At 45.5% G+C, this 17,464-nt stretch overlaps 3 protein-coding genes across 6 annotated transcripts in view; 1 reads left to right on the forward strand and 2 right to left on the reverse strand.

Moving 5' to 3' along the window:
- FHIP1B (FHF complex subunit HOOK interacting protein 1B) overlaps nt 1-9,891 on the forward strand; it is a 31,611-nt gene extending 21,720 nt beyond the window's left edge. For 3 of the 4 annotated variants that reach the window (XM_039847875.1, XM_039847876.1, XM_039847877.1), the window contains exon 12: nt 988-1,510. In XM_039847875.1, the coding sequence (XP_039703809.1) occupies nt 988-1,349 (362 nt within the window). In that variant the 3' untranslated portion in view covers nt 1,350-1,510. Of the gene's footprint in view, nt 1-987; nt 1,511-9,689 lie in introns of those variants that run through there. The other variant, XM_039847878.1, reaches the window with a different exon arrangement.
- On the reverse strand, nt 1,795-6,842 carry CUNH11orf42 (chromosome unknown C11orf42 homolog). Its single transcript, XM_039847881.1, has 3 exons — nt 6,507-6,842; nt 2,214-3,009; nt 1,795-1,959 (listed from the first exon to the last, which is right to left on the reverse strand). Exons 1-3 carry the CDS (start codon nt 6,576-6,578, stop codon nt 1,829-1,831), a joined length of 999 nt encoding a protein of 332 aa, XP_039703815.1. The 5' UTR covers nt 6,579-6,842; the 3' UTR covers nt 1,795-1,828.
- Nucleotides 9,892-11,511: 1,620 nt separating the features above from the next.
- Nucleotides 11,512-12,517, reverse strand: OR52W1 (olfactory receptor family 52 subfamily W member 1). Its single transcript, XM_039847880.1, has one exon. The coding sequence runs from the start codon at nt 12,469-12,471 to the stop codon at nt 11,512-11,514; it is 960 nt and encodes a 319-aa protein (XP_039703814.1). The 5' UTR covers nt 12,472-12,517.
- Nucleotides 12,518-17,464: the final 4,947 nt, after the last annotated feature.

Below are 17,464 nucleotides of genomic sequence, written 5' to 3' on the forward strand. Positions count from 1 at the left end.
AAATTAAGCCAAAGATGAAACCAGTAGGGAGAGCAAAATTAAGGCAGAGGAGGCTACAGAAGCATGGCAAGAGCCTGGAGGGTTCCAGGAAGAGCAGATAGGTGTGGATGCAAAAGCAGGGTCAGGTCTAGAGAGTCTCAAGAGGTTAGAGGAGGAGTATGAGCCTGGTTGTGAAGGGTTCTGAATGCCAAATTTAATAGATCTGTCTAGTATCACTCTGTAGCCAATATTAGAGCTAGAGAATGGGAACTGTATCATGATCTAGAGACTAGATCCGTAGAGCCTAGGCCCTAGATATTAGACATAATTCCGAGCCAGGAATCTAGGCAGAGAATTAGAGGAGGGTGAACAATATTTTAAATGGCTTATTTGACATGAAGTTGTCTGGCCACAACTAGTTGGAGGATGGCTTTTGTGAATATAGGAGAGAGACTTGTAGAAGGCGAGTGGCACAGGAGAGCAGATCTTGGAGGGATAGTGGACTGTGACAGAAATGATAAAGTCACTGAACTATGATTGCATGTATAGCCTCCGTGGGTATTGAAGGAATAGAGGATGTGTGTCAGGTGTTACAGAGGACAGATAGGTAGGGGAAGGTGGACATATTTGACTCTAGTTTAGGAGGGTGATAGGAAGCATGAAGTAAGGGCATGTTATGGACTGAGGAGAAATAGGTTGGTGAGGTAGACTAATGATTGGAAAGAGGAGTAGTAAGTAAATCTCTTGGGGTGAAGGGGCATGGGGAAGGAAGAGATCTTGGCTGGGAATGAAGTGGCTGAAGTGTTGACTGACTGGGAAAGTTGAGGATGGTGGTTTGCTGGGTGGGGAGGCTGGATAGAGAGAAGGCTGGGAAAGCAGCATTTGTGTATTGAGAGTCCTAGTCAAGAAGTCTGTGTACCTGGGGGGTGACATGGGGAAAGCTCCTCTCCCTGACCAAGGGAGTTTGCCTGACCCCTGTACCTTCATGATACCCCTGTCTGTTTGCAGTGAAGAGCCGGAGGCCGTCCTTGGGGGAGTTGCTCCTGCGGCACACACACAGTCCAACCAGGGCCCGGCAGGTGGCACAGTTGGTTCATCAGCCTGGGAGAGATGGTGCAGGACTTGGCCTAGGTGGAGGCTCCCCTGGGGCTTCAACTCCAATTCTTACCCCCCGAGGTGGGGTCCCTGAGCGCCAAGGTGAGGCTCTGCGAGTCAAGAATGCTGTCTACTGTGCAGTCATTTTTCCCGAGTTTCTCAAGGAGTTGGCTGCCATCTCCCAGGCCCATGCTGTCACCTCGCCTTTCTTGTTGGATACTTCAGAAGAGGGATCCGTCCCTCCCATCTCAGGCTTTGGGCCCCTCAATCCTTAACTTTCTTCCATGGACAATCAGGACCTTGAGTGGCCGGGGCTGGGGCCAGGTGCAGGGCTCCTTTTTATGTGTGGAAGCAGTGGCAAGAGGACTTTTTAATTTATTTCAGATGAATGTTTTATGGAGAACTTGTTGCAATATGTATAAAAGGGAAATCTCTATTCTGTGCTCATTCTTCTTTCCCACCCTTTTTCTATGTGGTTGGGGCTCCAAGAAGGTTGTATATAGATGGGGAGGTGGTCAGGGATATTTTCAATGAGAACATTGATGCCAAGGTTTAAGGTATTTCTTATTCCCTTAGAGACTGAGGGGACATGATGCCTAGGGAAAAAAGGGCCTCTACCCTTCTTCAGACCCCAGAAGAAAGAAGCAGCAGGGGCCCAGCGTGGTTTGGGGGAGCAGCAGCTGATGTTTATTGGGGACCAGTATCCCTATGCCTGATCTTGGGGGCTTTGCCCCCTGCATCTGTTGCCTCCACTTCAGTCGTCGCTGTCGAACTCTGAGGACAGACCCTGCAGCAGGGGCAGGGACATGGAGTGCCGGTCGGGGTCCCCGGGGCCCCCACCCTGGGCTCCTGGTGGGGGGCCGCGGGGGCTGAAGAGCCAGTTCTCTGCCAGGGTTGGGGATAGTCACAGCTTGACTCATGCCCTGGTCTTTCTGCCTCCCTGGTCCCTCCCTCTGGTCTTCTGTGCTGTGCCCACCCCCTCACCAAGACCATGTTTTCATCTCACCCTCCCTCCCCTGGCTCCCTCACTCCATCCCTCTCACCGGGGTTACGTGTGTCCCATACATTTTTGGGCTGTACTCTTTCTGTCCTCTCCCTCCACCCTGTTCCATCCCTCTAATATTTCCCCCACATAGTACCTGACAACATCTGGGGCCCTCTTCGGAAAGGGTTTCGGCCCTTGTAAGAGAATCTGGTGACTTTGCCCTCTGGCCCTTCCTGGGGAGGTGGTGTAGGTGGGGCTGGGACAGGTAGGGGCATATCAGCTTCGGGGATATCATCAGGGGCTGATGTGGGGGCCAGAGGTGGCATGATGCTGAGGTTGGGTCTGACCCAGTTGGCCCCATGGAGCAGTGGATCTTTGGTCAGGGGCTTCTGTGGTCCCAGCATTCCCTTGGGCTGCAGTGAAAACTTGAGGCACGAGAAGGCAACAGGGAGTGACCGTTGTAACCGGAGCAGCTGGGGTTCACGGCCTGTAGGCAACAGCCCCAGCTGTAGCCAGGAACAGCAGAAGATCTGGTAGATGACATAGATGCTGCGGGTGCTTCGGAGCCAGGGAAGAGTCTTCTGTAGGCTCACCTGCCCCGGTGGCAACAGCAGGAAGGCCACCTTTTTGCGCAGGCCACCCATATGTAGGCGGATCCGGCAGGGCTGCCCGTCTAGGAGCCGCATTTCTTCGTAGGCTATCTCTGCTCGGCCGTTTGGTGAGTATTCCCGAGTGCAGTGGGCAAAGGCACCCTCAGACTCTGCTTGCTCCAGGAGGTTTGGTAGTGGTCCCACTGGTTGTAGTGTCCGCCGGCCTTGACGACCTGGCAAAGCCAGGCGGGTGTGGGCTGGGCGGGACTGCTTCACTAGCACACCCAGTAGGTCATAGCAGGCTGCATCCGATAGGAAAGGTACTGCCACTACATTGGGCCCAAAGCGCTCTTCAATAACCTGCAGGTGGCCAGTATATGGGTCAGGGACTGAGGGTCAGGAGTTACATGTTACTCCACTCTAGAGTGACCCTCCCCCTGTCATTGTTTGATTACATCTCCACAAAGTACTCAGACTGTCATACTTTCTGCTTATCTCTCAGTTCTCTCCTGTAGCAAAATCTTGAATGTCTACTCTGCTAGATACATACAGGGAATACATAAAAGAATGAAACTTTGTCCTTGTTCTAATATAGCTCAGTCTGATGGAGGAGACAAAAATGTAAACAGTCAGCTAAGTGCAATAATAGCAGGCTCTAGAGGAGGTGAGAAACGATTTTACAGCCTTTGTCTTTGATAGAAAAGAGGATTAAAGGTTTCTAGGTGTCAGAACTGGAGCTTTGAAGGAATTAGCCAGGCAGGAGAATGGTCAGTCCAGGCAGAGGGAATAGCCAGTGAGAAAACCTGAGCTTACAAATTAAGAGGGCACATTCAGGAACTTGTAATTTCATAATATATAAATGTAGGGTATGAGGAGGGACAGGCACACAGGAACTTGATTATGAAAGGCCTGCGTGTATGCTAAGTGATTGGAATTTTATCTTGAGGGCAATGGGAAGCCACTTGAAGGGCTCTGGTTAGAAGGGGCAGGATCAGATATGCATTTTAGAAAGGTAATTTTGAATAGGAAGGCATAAAGACAGAAAAATCAGTTAAGAGTATTGTAATCAGGTAAGACATGGTGAGGCCCTTAACTAAAATAATGGGGGAAAATATATAGGTTATAGAATTAGTAGAACTTGGTCACTTGAGGGGTGTGGGAAGAGGAATCCTCAAGGATTATTCTTAGGTAATTGATTAGATGGATGATGTCCTTAACCAGTGGAGCTGGGGCAGAATGATGTACAGAAATGTTTGGAATGTCCATTCTTACACCATGTCTGTCACCACTTAATATACACCTTCTGCCCTAGCTGAGGCCTCATCTTTGTAATGCTAGTTTTAATATGCATTTAGGGATTCCAGTTCCTTTCAGTTTTGTCTTACTTGTCTTAGCCTTTTTGGGTTTGGGAACCCACTTCTGGAAAGTTTAAATTCATGACCAACTGGGAAACACTGTAAGGTCCTCTCTAGTAATTATACTTAACAAATTGTATGATAACAACTCATTCAGGATGTTGTTTGCTGAGACTTCTGATCTGTGTTCTGCTAGGGAGTATACAGAATTCCTTTTCTGGGCTTCTTTCATGTTAGAGCCCTGTTTTTCAAATGCCATATACTCTACTCCTCTCCTCCAGCCCCCAAATCCCACATGTTTTTGCCCCTATGATGGCATTGCCCACTTGGCTGGTCCTCTGGTAGAATTCACTAATGTTCACTTAAGGCTGATCTGTTTTTTGCTATATAAAGCTGTTTTGGAAGTGCTGCCCCCTAGCATAAGAAGAGGGTAGCTAACTGATGGAGTTGTGTCTGTACTTCCAGTAAGCTGAGGTAGCTTGAAGACTACTTACTGTCTTGTCACCTAGCTGAGGAAATAACTGGTGTTCTTTCTTGATCTGCATGGAAGAATATGCCATTATTCCTTCTTCTTTGCTTCACTGAAACATGAAACACTTACTTTTGGGTGGGGGTATCAGGCTGAAGAACTAGGGCTCTGAGAAAGAGGCTAGTTGGGTTTTCAGGGATGAGAGCGGAGTACTGGTGGGTTGGCATTTTAGTATGGCATGCTCTGCCCCATGACAGAACCAAGCGTAACTTCAGAACCCTACCCTAGGGGCTCCGTTGGTGCCTAGGATCCTATATAAATAAGACATTAGTGGGAGTGTCTCCAGAAGAGTTTCCTCTAACAGGAATGTGACACTTAAAACACCTGGTTTTATGGTCAAGATTTCTGCTAAAAGGTGAATCCCTGAGTTAGCTGGAGACTCTCAGAAGGTAGATATGAATTTGCCATGAAGGTTTATTAGGTCCCCTTTCTCACCCTTGAAGGCCTCAGTGGTTTTCCTAAAATAGGAAAAATAAGGCACTCAGTTCTATGCCGGGGTGACCGTGTTTTTGGTAGAATCACCATTTGAAACCACTACCTGTTCCTATTGCACTTTTACTTCTAGGTGGAAGTTTTCTGGAACTCAAAGGCCTGCAAATTTAGATCTCCCAGGGGCAGCATATGAAAGTGATGGTGGAAGATTATCTTCCTGGATGTACCTAGGCTGGTTTGAATTCTGAGTGGGAGGCTCTTAAGCCACATTCTGTTCATCCAGATGTTCTCCAAAGTGCCCAATAAACTGTCAGCAGTTCTGGAGAGAGGAAGCCAGGTCACTCAAATATGTCCTACTCCTTAAATTTGCCACATATCACCAGTGATTTATCCTGTATGTCTCTACCCTGACTGTCCTGACAATTTTCTATTAAAATAGGATAGGGGATTTTTTTTGATACTCAGAGATGGCATAGCATTCTAATAGTTGAAGACTCCGTTTACTTTCACCTTAATTCTGATCGATCCATTCCAGGACCAACCTTTTCCACTGCTGAAACCAGTTACTATAATACTTGGGAGTACCTTGGCTCTCATGTTTCTCCTTCCCTGGGAAGCTGACCTTTGTGGTGAGCAGCTGCTCTATTTTGAATGGGAACTACATGCCATCAAGCCTGCTTTGACTATGGTAGGCACTTATTTAAGATGGGTGTTTTAAACTTGGTAGGCTGCCTTCTATGAGTGTTTTAAATTCACTCCCAGAACCTCATCCCTGAATTCTCACCTCAGAAATTTTTAGCTGTCTAGATTTGGTGAGATTTGTTGGATACCTGCAACTCAGGCTGAGATCTGCCTGTTCCTTGAAATCTATGTATTTGGCTCAAAACCTAAATTTCTTATTCTGTGGAAGTTAAGGTGGAGGGAATATCTGTGAAGAAGTGGAAGGTAAAGTTCAAGTTCTTTAGAAAGTTGAAAAGGCCTTTCATGATGAGCCCCTGTACCTCTTTGACCTTATTTTCACCGTTACTCCTTTGAACTCTGCTCTCGAGGACTATTTGCAGTTCACAAATCTGCATTTTTCTTTTTCCTCTTCTAACTTTTCGTATGTTTTATCTTAAGTTAGTACTCTGTTCACTTACCTACCCACCGCTTGTGAACTCATTCAGGTGTTTATTAAGCACCGTTTATGTGCCAGGTAGTCCTCTTCCCTCTATGTGTGAATAACTCCTACTTACCTAGCTAGAATGTAATTCTCTTCAGAAAGCTTTTCTGACATCCTAAGGCCTACCCCTGACTTAGCATTTTTCCTGTCTGCTCTCATAGTTCCTTATATGTTCAAGGACCCATTCTTACTTCATTCACAATTGTGATTCAATTGGACAGTTTGTACAAAGCACTTAGTGCAGTTCCTGGCCCATAAGCAAGCACTGAGTAAATGTTATTATTGTTTTCAGGCTTCCTACCTATTCCTACTCATAAGCTGCTCAGACCCAGCTAGGTCACACTTTATTGCTTCCTTTTAGCCTTCTTGCTTTACCTACCTTATCCTTGATGAGGGTCCAGGTGGCATCAGCTTCATCCAGTGTTAGCAGGTGGGGGGTACCAGCCAACATGATGGGGTATGGGAGGGGTTAGGCAGGGCGGTGGCTGCTGCAGGAACCCCAAGCCACCCAGGAAGGTAAGGCCCAGGCCCTGGTCTCTGACCTACTACAGCATGAGGTCATAGAGGTCCTGCTGGGTGATGGGGCCTTGGGTGGGGAGGGGGCAGTCACTTTCCTAATCTCACTATTCTTATAGTCTAAGTCCATACTCTTGAGTCACCTATCTATTCTTCTGCTCTAGGGGAGGAAAATGCAGGTATCTGTTAGGGTATCTTTGTCTGCCTGTGTGTGTATGTGTGTGTGTGTGCATGCGCGCGTGCACACACGCATGCATGCACGCATGCTATGTGTAGTTCTTGGTCTGAGTTTTTTAAGGAAACAGGATCAGGTCTCCTTTTAGCAGTCTCCTTGAAGCAATCTACAATGCTGTCTTTTCACCTGCAAATGACTTTGTGAGGTTGTATTGGGGTCCTGAAGGACATGGAAGAAGTATAGATCAGGACTTAAACTGAGAATCAAGCAGTAATTCTCAACCTTGGCCATACTTTGGAATTACCTGTGAGCTTTGAAGATCTGACCTCCAGAAATTCTGATTTAATTGGTCTGGAGTGTGCCCGGGCATCAGGATTTCTAAAAGCTCTTCAGGCAGCTTTAAAGTACAGCCTGGGTCGAAACCCAAGTGGGTTTCAATTGCAGTGAAAACCAGGTGTGTGTGTAGGAGGGTGCTATGCTGAATGGTGACAATGTGGAAGATAAGAATCTAATTGGGATACTGTTGCCTTAGTAATTAGAACTTTCAGGAAGCCAGAATTACCCAGGTAAATTTGCGGAAAAATTTTTTATGCTCCACTCTCCCTGTCTCAGGCTGATCTGTGTCTAATAGATTCTTCCCACTGCAGCCCTAATCTATATGTGATTTCCCCTTGTGTCTCTGTCCAGAGATCTCAACTTGCTGTTTTGATGGAAAAGAAGAGTGGTTTTTCCCCAGAGAAGAACTACTCTAGAGAGCCTTTCTAGTAGCTACTCTCTCACTCTGCCTCTTAACTGTCCAGAGTTCTCTCTGGACTCCTTTTGCAGAGTCTTAATGTGTGCCCAGAAGACTCCTCATGTGTGGGGAGCATCCTTCTCTATCCTGGCTGAGTATGTAGAGCTAGCCCACAAAGCTGGCCATTATCTGAGCCTAGCCAAGGTGGTATGAGTATGGGGTATAGGAAAAGGTCCTCCAGTGGTAGGAGAGAGTGTTACCAAGAAAAGTTTCCTAAAAGAGACGTAACTGATTTTAAGGGAGGGCAGGTCTTTCTAGACAGAGCTAAGGGTATGGGTACCAGGTCTTTGAGCAAAGTTTTGACAGTGAGTATGGACCTGTGTTACAGGAGAGGAATTAATATCAAATATTTGTTGAACTCTTATGTGTTAAGAGCTGTGCCAAACACTTTAAGTACATTATTTTAGTCAATCCTTTTGGTAACCTCTAGTAGGTGCTATTATTTCTCCCATTTTACAAGTGAATGAACAGGCTCAGAGAGGTTAAATAAATTAGTGCAAGTCTGCCTGTTTCCAGCTTTTACCATTAAAAGGTGAGTAGTTCCTTTTGGTGAAAGGAGAAACCAATGTATTACTTCTGCTCTCCTGAGTGTGTGTTGGGAGGGGTGCATGTTAGGTGGAAGTGCAAAGTGGTAGAGTGAAAAGGAAATGGGCAGGATGAGAGAAGAACTGCAATGGAACAAATCAGAAACCCCAAGTTTCCTGCTGAGACAAATGAAACCAAGTGTCTTCCTCCTAATGCCCCATTAGCACATTTTTAAAATTATGGTTGACAAGGAGAGATTACCTGGTATAGTATAGTTGGTACCTCCGTTCCCTGCAGAAAGGAATTCTGAGTGTGGTGGACAGAAGTAGAGAGAGACACAAGGACAAGAGAAACAGCATGAGTCAAAACTGACCTATGGAAGGAGACAGAGATGCAGAGGTTCAGACACAGTAAGAGTTATTAATAGATGGGCAGGGAATGCTGCATATCTGTATTCTGAGGGGGTTCCAGAATGAGAAGGGCGTGGATGAGGTAGGTGCAGGGATGATGGGCTATTGGTGAAATCAGATGAGTATCTCAGATTTTTGTCCATAGAGCTGAGAGAGGAAATTGGGTATTGATGAATTCTGTACTCAGAAGCCCATACCTCTGTTTCCTCTCTTTTGCTGCCTGATTACGATTTTCTAGGCTCCCTAAATTCCACACTGCCCTACTCTGATGTTAGGAAAGCCTATCTTTCCTTTTGGCTCATAGAGTCTGAGACTGAAAGTTGCTAAAGGTAAAAAGATAACACCTGTGTTCCGGATGCTGTTGAGCCCAAGGGCTGGGCTGTGTGGGCCATATCTTCCTGCTCATGGGGTTTGCCTCCCATGTAACATGTTCTGGGGCTTCACTGGGGAAAAAGTCGCAGATCATCTGCAGCATATCTTGAGGGGTGACCAGAGTGGAGAGAATGAGGGCAACAAACTGGCAGGGGCTGATTATCTAGAGAACATGAGTTTCTCTACAGGGACCTCTAAAGCAGGATAGAATGTATGGATGGCAAAGATTTTAAAATGATAAAGAGCCCTAACTAGTCTCTTCACTTCTCTCAAGCGAAGGGATAATCATACAAGTTTCTAGTCCCTTATTGGAAACTTTCTGAGACAGATGTGTTTTTCAATTTCAGAATTTTTCAGATTTTAGAAAGGGAATATAGTGCCCTTACATAATAGACACAGACATGAGGCAAAACTGACCGACAGAACACGATGGAGACAAAGATGCAGAGTTACTGAGGCATATCCCAGTGAGATTCAGGGCACTGCCCTATAATCAAACACATCAGTATTTCCGCAGCTAAATATATGAATAACCACACTAAGATAAATAAAAATACAATTGTGACGGTTCAGGTTAGGTTTCGGGCCAAAGTTATGAACTATTCAGATTTCATTTTTGATATTGTGGATAAAGGCTTATAATTGTTCTCAGGTTGTTGTGATAAGAGAGTGCTGGTAAAGCCTTCCAGACACAGCACGTGGTAGGGATGTATGCAGTGTCAGTCCACAACAAAATACGAATGTCCAAGGGGGTGACTATTTGGCTTGCAGGAAGAAAGTTCTCTCAATGAACAATGCAAAACTTTGGAATCGGCTGCCTTGGGGAGCTGTGCAACCAACGGGAGAAAGTGCCTTAGAAGAGAGGCTTCCTGTGCCGGGAGGATGACAGATTTCATTGCTTATGAACATTGGCTGCATATGATTTCCCTTTTCATGCATTGGAGGGGAAAGACAAAATTGGCGTGCATGTGTGTATGTGTGACACAGGACTGTCGCACATTTCTTTATAATGTTGTAATAAATACCTTATTGCATACATCTTTGTTCACATCTCATTATTTTGTCAGGATAGATTTATTGAAGAGGAACCCATAAGAGAAGGATACAGACATTGTAAAGACCTGTGACCCATTAGGATTAGTGTTTTGTCACAGTTACCCACAAAAATCATTGCTTGGAGGGCTTTTTAACTCAGAGCTTCACGAGAGAATGACTGAGCACACGCTTGAGAAAAAGTGTAGATTTCTTCATTCTCTTGATTTGAGTATGTCAATACCTCTGAAAATCTTACAGAACTTCTGGGCTATCTCTTTAGTTCCTTGTGAATGAGGACCTGGTGAGACCCGATGTGACCCTGGACATGGCATCATCTGCTTTTTCAGATCTGTGGCCTCCTATATGGTATCCGTGGTACGTGGTCCAGCTATCTGTGCTGAGTGGTCAGTGTTGCACCCGGCTTCAGGTCTTCACGGCTAATTCCAATACTTGCAGTTATGGTAGTTTTTCTGGAGAGCTTGGGTCTGCTTTGCATACAAGCAGTGACTCAGCAGTGACTCTCTGCTTTCTGAGATTATACTCATTCTAGACTCCATGCTGGTGTGAAAGATCTTTTGTGCAATGTCCCTCCCAGTGTGGAGTGGAAAGTGAAACCCCTGTTGGGTAATACCATGACACTTCCTGTTAATATCTCTATTCTCTGGCAGCTGCAGCTGTGTGAAATATTCCTATTTCATCATAGTGTACCAACTTCATGTGCTTCTGGTGGTGTTGGCCAGGACACATGGGGTTACTGATGAGGATTTTCTTTGGGAATTCTACATTCTTGGCTGAGGATATACAAAAGGCAGGTTGGTAAGAGACCATCGTGACTCTGGACCTCAGGCAAGCAGATGACATGATTACAATGATTTTCTGAGATATCAAAATTTATCTCAGTTGAACCCCTGACTTCTGAAGCTGTAAGCCCAGGCAGAAAACTTCTAGCCATCAATTCTTAAGACTTTGGCAGGGAGTGGAGAGTAAAGGAGTTAGTGATTACATAAGAGACCAAGAGGATTCTCTGACCTGAGACTGTCTTAAAGATCAGTGTCCTGGCCAGATTGGGACCTTAGGATGCATTATCCAGATTCTTAGAAGTGAGAGATAAACCCGTATGACTCCTTCAATAAGGACTGGCTAAAATAGAACCTGGCTCTGGGAAGAGAGAGGGCTGTGACCCTAGACAAGTATCTTAATACTTGTCTCCAGAGGCAGTATCACTCCTAGACCCCCAGGTTTAAGATCTGTAGAGGAGCTTTGATGAGGGAACATGGGCAGACTTAGGTTAAAATGATGGGGGTAGTGAGGAGGGGAGTTTTACATTAATATGTACTATGATCCCACAGTAATTCTTGATCTTATTTTCCCTGCATGGTAACACATAGCCCCCTGCCTCCTCCCAAAAAGGTTATATGGCTAGGCAGGGGCTTCACAGCAAAAATCTGTTGATTATCATAGTTGTATGCAATGGGACAAAGTTGACATAATCCACACATCCAGACCCCAGATTTGCCTTTGAATGTCCCCCTACACCCACTCCCAGCTTCCGTTGTTTTCATTGGCCTTTTCTGAATGTGAAGGTTTCCAGGAACCGGTCCCTTATTTGCTTGGTGCGGACCCCATAAATGAGTGGGTTAAGGGCAGGCGGCAGCAGCAAATAGATGTTAGAGAGAAGGATGTGCACAGGCTTTGGGACAGTGTGATGACCAAAGCGGTGTGTGAGGTAGGAGAAGAGACCAGGCACGTAGAAGGCCAGAATGACACAGATATGGGAACTGCATGTACCAAAGGCCTTAGCACGGGCCTCCCTGGTAGGCAGCCGCAGCACAGCATGGGCAATGAGCCCATAAGATCCAGCGATGCCCAGAATATCTACACCTGACACAGCCAGTGAAAGTGTCAGCCCATACAAGTTGTTGGCCCGTGTGTTACCTATCACCAATTCCACCACTGCCATGTGTGCACAATAGGCATGGTTTATGGTCTTGGCTTGGAAGTGCTCAAATCGTGCCACCAATAGAGGGAAAGGCACACAAATAGCCAAAGCTTTCAGTGCATGTGCCAGGGCTGCATAGCCTACACGGGCTTTGGTGACCAGGATAGGGTAGTGCAGTGGACGCCCTATAGCCACAGCACGATCACAGGCCATGGTCAACAGTACACCAGATTCCACAGCAGTCAATGTATGAACAAAGAACATTTGGACCAGACAGGCAGTATATGGCACAGGACGGGGCCCAAGCCACAGCACAGCTAGCAACCCTGGGGCTATCGATGTGGCTAAGCCCAGGTCTGTGGCTGCCAGCATGGCCAGGAGTAGAAACATGGGCTGGTGCAGTGTGGAATCTACCTGTACCACTAACAGCAGTGCTCCATTGCCCAGCAGAGCCAGCAGATACATGGGTGCAAAGACCAATGTCAGCCAGGCCTGGGCACCCCCTAGCCCTGGAATGCCAGTCAGTATGAAGAAGACTAGACGTGGGAAGGTGGAGTTGGGCTGTGGAGCTTCTGCCATCCTGTGGGGGGCAAAGCCTTAGAGTTCATGGATACATGATTCTTAATAGGGGAAGGACAAAGGGAGGGGTTTTGGGGTGTCACAATGGCACAGACCCATCCATGGAGTATGTGTAGGGGTTGTGCAGGGCTGGGTTATCACAGGGTTATAACCTTTGGGCTTTTGGATAGATAATCAAGGTCACAACACTAGGTAGGATGGGAGAATCCTTTGCACTCGAAAGCCCATGAGTGTTGTACGGGGAGAAATGGGAGACAGTGGTAATGAGATGGAGGGTGGGGGAGGGTCACTGCTGCAGTGGCTGGTGTAGTCAGAGCCCACCAGTGGAGGTCAACTGAAAGTGGAGCTGAGTGAATGTTTTTCTTCCTCAGGGTCCAAATAGAGTCAATCTCAGTCTCTGGAGATGAGGAGAAAGCTAGCGCTGGGTGGGGATCAGGCCTCAGGCTGGTCCTGTCCCTGACTGTGTATCCTGGGCCTCAGCTTCCTCAGCTCTCTAATGGGGGTAGGTTTAGGTGTTGCTCAGCTTTAACATTCTGGGCACCAACCCTCCATGAAGAAAGGAGGATAGTAGAACGAGAGAAACAGGAGGAGGAGGCAGATAGGACCTGGAAGCCTGATGTGACAGGAGAAAATCTGGTGGGTTTTTAGGGTGTGGGGTGCTTACATTGTCTTTAACTTGATGCTGAAATGGTGAACTTGAACACCAGCTGGAGAGTCGAAGCTGGGCCTGGGAAGCAACAAAGAGAGATGGCAGTAAAAAAAGGAACTTCTCTCTTTTCCTTCTTCACAATCCAGAAGGGGATCCCATTAGAGTAGCAGCCATAGTAAGACGAAGCATCTCTGTCTGATGTTGGAGAAGTCAAGGTGAAGAGAACTGATTCCTCCCAGAATCTAGTCTGGAGCAGAAGCTTAATAAATGTTGAATGGATAAATGAAGGAGGAAGAAAGCAGTAGCAGACTTGACTGGGAAAAGATCCTGAGCTCTCACTGTGTTGGTAGATTCTCTTTGCCTTGACCAGTGGGGCCCTTTATGTGGCTGTTCTACCTACTTCCCTCAGGGCCTTTACCCCTCCCACCTGTGCCACATTAACTCTTCCCTGTTTTGTCTTTTGCTCAGTGTTGATAGGCCTGGTAACTCAAGAAGCAGAATGAGGCAGAGATGGGGCAACAAGGAAAGAGACTGACTTATGGGAGTGGAAAGATCTGGGAAAGAGGAACACTTCCTCTGGGAGGTCTTTGCTGACTCCCTGAAGTCTGGAGAGAAGACCTTGCTTTACTCTTTAATAGCATCCATTCCCCTTTGTTGTAATTACTTGTCTTTCTCTCCCCCAGTAGACTGAAAGAGTTACAGGCAGTGCTTCTTATTAGCCACAGTATCTTTACTGTTCATTACAATGCCTGGCATATAGTTGTCTCTGAGTAAATATTTTTTGCTTTTAACTGCGGGACAGAAGTGCTGGTCCAAATGGTGTTTGCTGACTAACAGGGGCTCCTGCAGTTTCAGGTATCCATGAAGGTAAGAAAGAAAGAATTAGTTGTCATCAACCACAAGTCCACTGATTATGATCCTAAAAATCACAACACTATGCAAGATAATGCTTACAGGAAAAATGAGAGTAGGGGCACAACATTAAAAAATTTCATCAGTGACACATTTAAAAAAGAATAGGAACCTAATAAAAATGGTAGCACTGTTTTACACATGTTAAATGGTTAGAAAGTACATAAATACACCAATAAATATGATGTTTTACCTTGAAAACGACCTGGAATTTTCCCTGTGGAAGTGAGTGTTGGAAGCAACTTGTGAATTATTGTGAAGAGGTAGAAGGAGAGACTAATCTGAAATTAGGTAGAATGTTGTAACACCGGATGTGGATGGGTGTGGCTCATAAAATAAGTGGTGAACTGAGGCAGCTGATGGATGTTTGCGTGTGTGCATGTGTACACGCTGGGTTTTCCTATGTGGCTGGGTTTAGCTGGGTGCAGTTTTCTTCATTCACCTAGTTTCTTGTAGATTGGAATCACATATAAGCAGACATGAAATTCATATTATGCTCAGTTCCCTAATATATCAATTGGTTGGAACAAATCTGCATTTCAAAACCAGCTCTATAGTAGAACTGACTGACTCTTTTGTGCCTGGCCTCATGCCATGTGGTGACAATGCAGGGACAACCACAAAGCCCTGCTCCCCTCCAGGAGATCACAGTCTAGTAGACACAGTGATGCAAACATTTGTCAGAGTGTTATTAAAATAATTGTGTCGACCCAAGTCAGCGCCAGATATGGTGGGAGCACAAAGAAAGGAGCCCGTTCCCCTTTCTGGGGTGGGGCGGGTTAGGGGGAGTCAGGAAAGTCTTAACAACAGTACTGACTACAGTGCTCTGGAGTTTCCTATGTGCAGGCCCTACTCTAAGTCTTAGCCTCACAACATGCATTTGCAGTAGGCACAATTATTTTCCCCATCTTTGTAAAAACTAAGGCACAAAGAAATGAAGTAACTTGCCCAAGGTCACACAGCTAGCTAGTAAATAGCAGTTAGGATAGTAAATTAGTCTTGCTCCAGCATTTTTGCTCTTAGCCACTACTTCAAATATTTCCACTGAGATTTAGCACATGAGTAGTTTTCTAGGATAGATGGGGAAAAAGGCATCTCTGTTCCTGGGATGAGTTCAGGAGACAGATTGTCAAGTAGTCCTAGCATTGCTGAATGGGGAGATGTAGAAAGAGCTGAAATTATTTGGCAGATGGTGAACTCTCATCCAGTGACGGAGGACAGGAGCACTTGGGAGGTGGGAACATTGCATTGAGACCTATGAAGGAGAGGGTTGGGAAAAAAATGCCCTTGAATGCTATTACATTCAAATGGCTTCAAGAAAACACTAATAGGACTTATGGCTGACATATGACTATCCTGGGCACTGTTTGTACAAAGACAGTTCATAAATCACATACACCTTAAGCCCAACAAAACTGAAGTCATTAAGTTCCTGCAAATCTGATGTACTCTGTGTTTCCCACTCTCCAGCAATCCAGGATGTGTTAGGGGATATCACTGACTTTGTCTCTAGACAAGTTTCTTTGTTGGCCTCCCAGGCCCCAGCCCAATATTATAGGAGGTTACTGAACAAATATTGGTTACCTGGCTGGTCTTTCCCTGTGACATTGGCCATTAGAATACTGGATCTGACAATACACCTGTGACTTTGGGGGGCTATATGCCAGATCCTGCTCCTAAGAGGTGGGTACCAGCCATCTGTGGGGAGTGGAGGTGGAGTACAAGGAGGAGGGGAGGCTGATTGGACTCTCAGTTGCTTGCAGACCAGCATGAGAAATAGGAGAGGGCTCTGTTTGGGAAGTGCCCCTGATTTTCTGACTTCTTTGACTAATGCAGCTACCACCAATACCTGCTATAGAATAGGGACCCCAAGTATCACCTTGTGTCTGTGTGGGCCTATGGTTTTCTGCTTACAGTAACCAATGAATAGCGGCATGTAAGAGTAGGTTATCCATTTACACAATAGATTATAGATCAGAAAATCTTGGGTCCTAGTGGTGCCACTCAACACTGAATCCTCTTCTAGAAACCTCCTAAGGCTAACTCTAAATTGTCAAGTCTTAATTCTCAGGCCAGTATGAGACCCCTCTGTGACCAGTAGCACCACAGTAGCTCAGGCTTCACCTTCCCTCTGTTTCTGGGAGGGCAGAGGGACTCTATAACCCCAAGGTGAGATCAGGTGGCACTGTGCTATGGAGATGTGGAAGTCATGGAACCTGCCACTCCATTCTGTCTTCTAGGTCTTCTAGCCTCACTCTCTCCTCCATCTGAGGCTCCCCAGTCCTTCCATGAGAATGTCCTTAATATTCCATAAAGCTCTAGGGCTCTGGGAGTCCCCAATCCTCAGGATAGTGATTGTTCTGGCACTGAGGTTATAGATTTGGGAGAGAAACTGTTCTCCCTCTTTATTATAATAGGATCTAATAGAAGTCTAGTAGATATTGGTAGGGCTATGGAGTAGATCAGACCTAGTTTTTATCTACTTTCCTATAATTTTGTCTGCTCTCATCTATTTCCTCTTCCTCTGCATCTGGGTCAGTCCTTTGGACTGATTTCATCTTTGATCATGGCAGTGACTCTAGTGTTCTGCATGGTGAGGTCACAGTTCCCATCCTTGTCTCCCAGACAACACTGTAAGACAGTAAGATTGTGTTAGGACCCTGAAACTCCCTTAACTTATCCATTTATTATTTTCTTTCAGTGTGAGGCATGGAAGAAGCATTTTTTTGACAGCCTCTCTGACCAATGTTGGCTAAGAATATTGGTGCTGAGATGTTTTTTCCAAAGACTTTCCTGCAGAAGATGAGTAGTTTTCTCTAAAGGTTCTTTAGCATTTGGAAAGGACTTCTGAATTGATTACCTTTGTTGGGGACACCTTTCCAGAAATTAATTCCCAGAAATTCTTTTCTGAGAAAATAAGTAGCGCCTTTGTATTTTCTCATCATCATCTCCCTTCCTCTAAGCTCACATTGCTTGGTTGACTGTTATGACAGGAAGAAGTGCTAATGTCATCCGCAGAATTATGAATGGAGAAACAGCCTCCCTTATCTTTAAATTCAAATGGCTACTGAGGCCCATCTCCTTAAGATCTTTTGTATCTGTTTCTTCTCTGTCTCCACTGGAGCATGTCCTATTTTACACCCCACAACCTTAGACTATGACAGCAGCCTCAAAACTGATACCCTTGTCTCTAATATACTTCTTTGTATTTTCTTTTTTTGTCATATTTTATTTGAGAAGTGGCATATATATATATATATATATATATATATATATATAAAAGTACAAAGAATAAAAACAAATGCACATTTACCAACACATCCAGAATTGACAATTATTATTAACATTGTGTCCCACTTGTTTTAGTTCTTTTTAAATAAAGGCAGAAAAATTACAGATAAAATCAAAGTCTCTTTTATCTCCTATACTGTT

This window comes from Pteropus medius, unplaced genomic scaffold (assembly GCF_902729225.1).
Source record: "Pteropus medius unplaced genomic scaffold, Ma_sr-lr_union100, whole genome shotgun sequence".
In the NCBI taxonomy this organism is placed as follows: Eukaryota; Metazoa; Chordata; class Mammalia; order Chiroptera; family Pteropodidae; genus Pteropus; species Pteropus medius.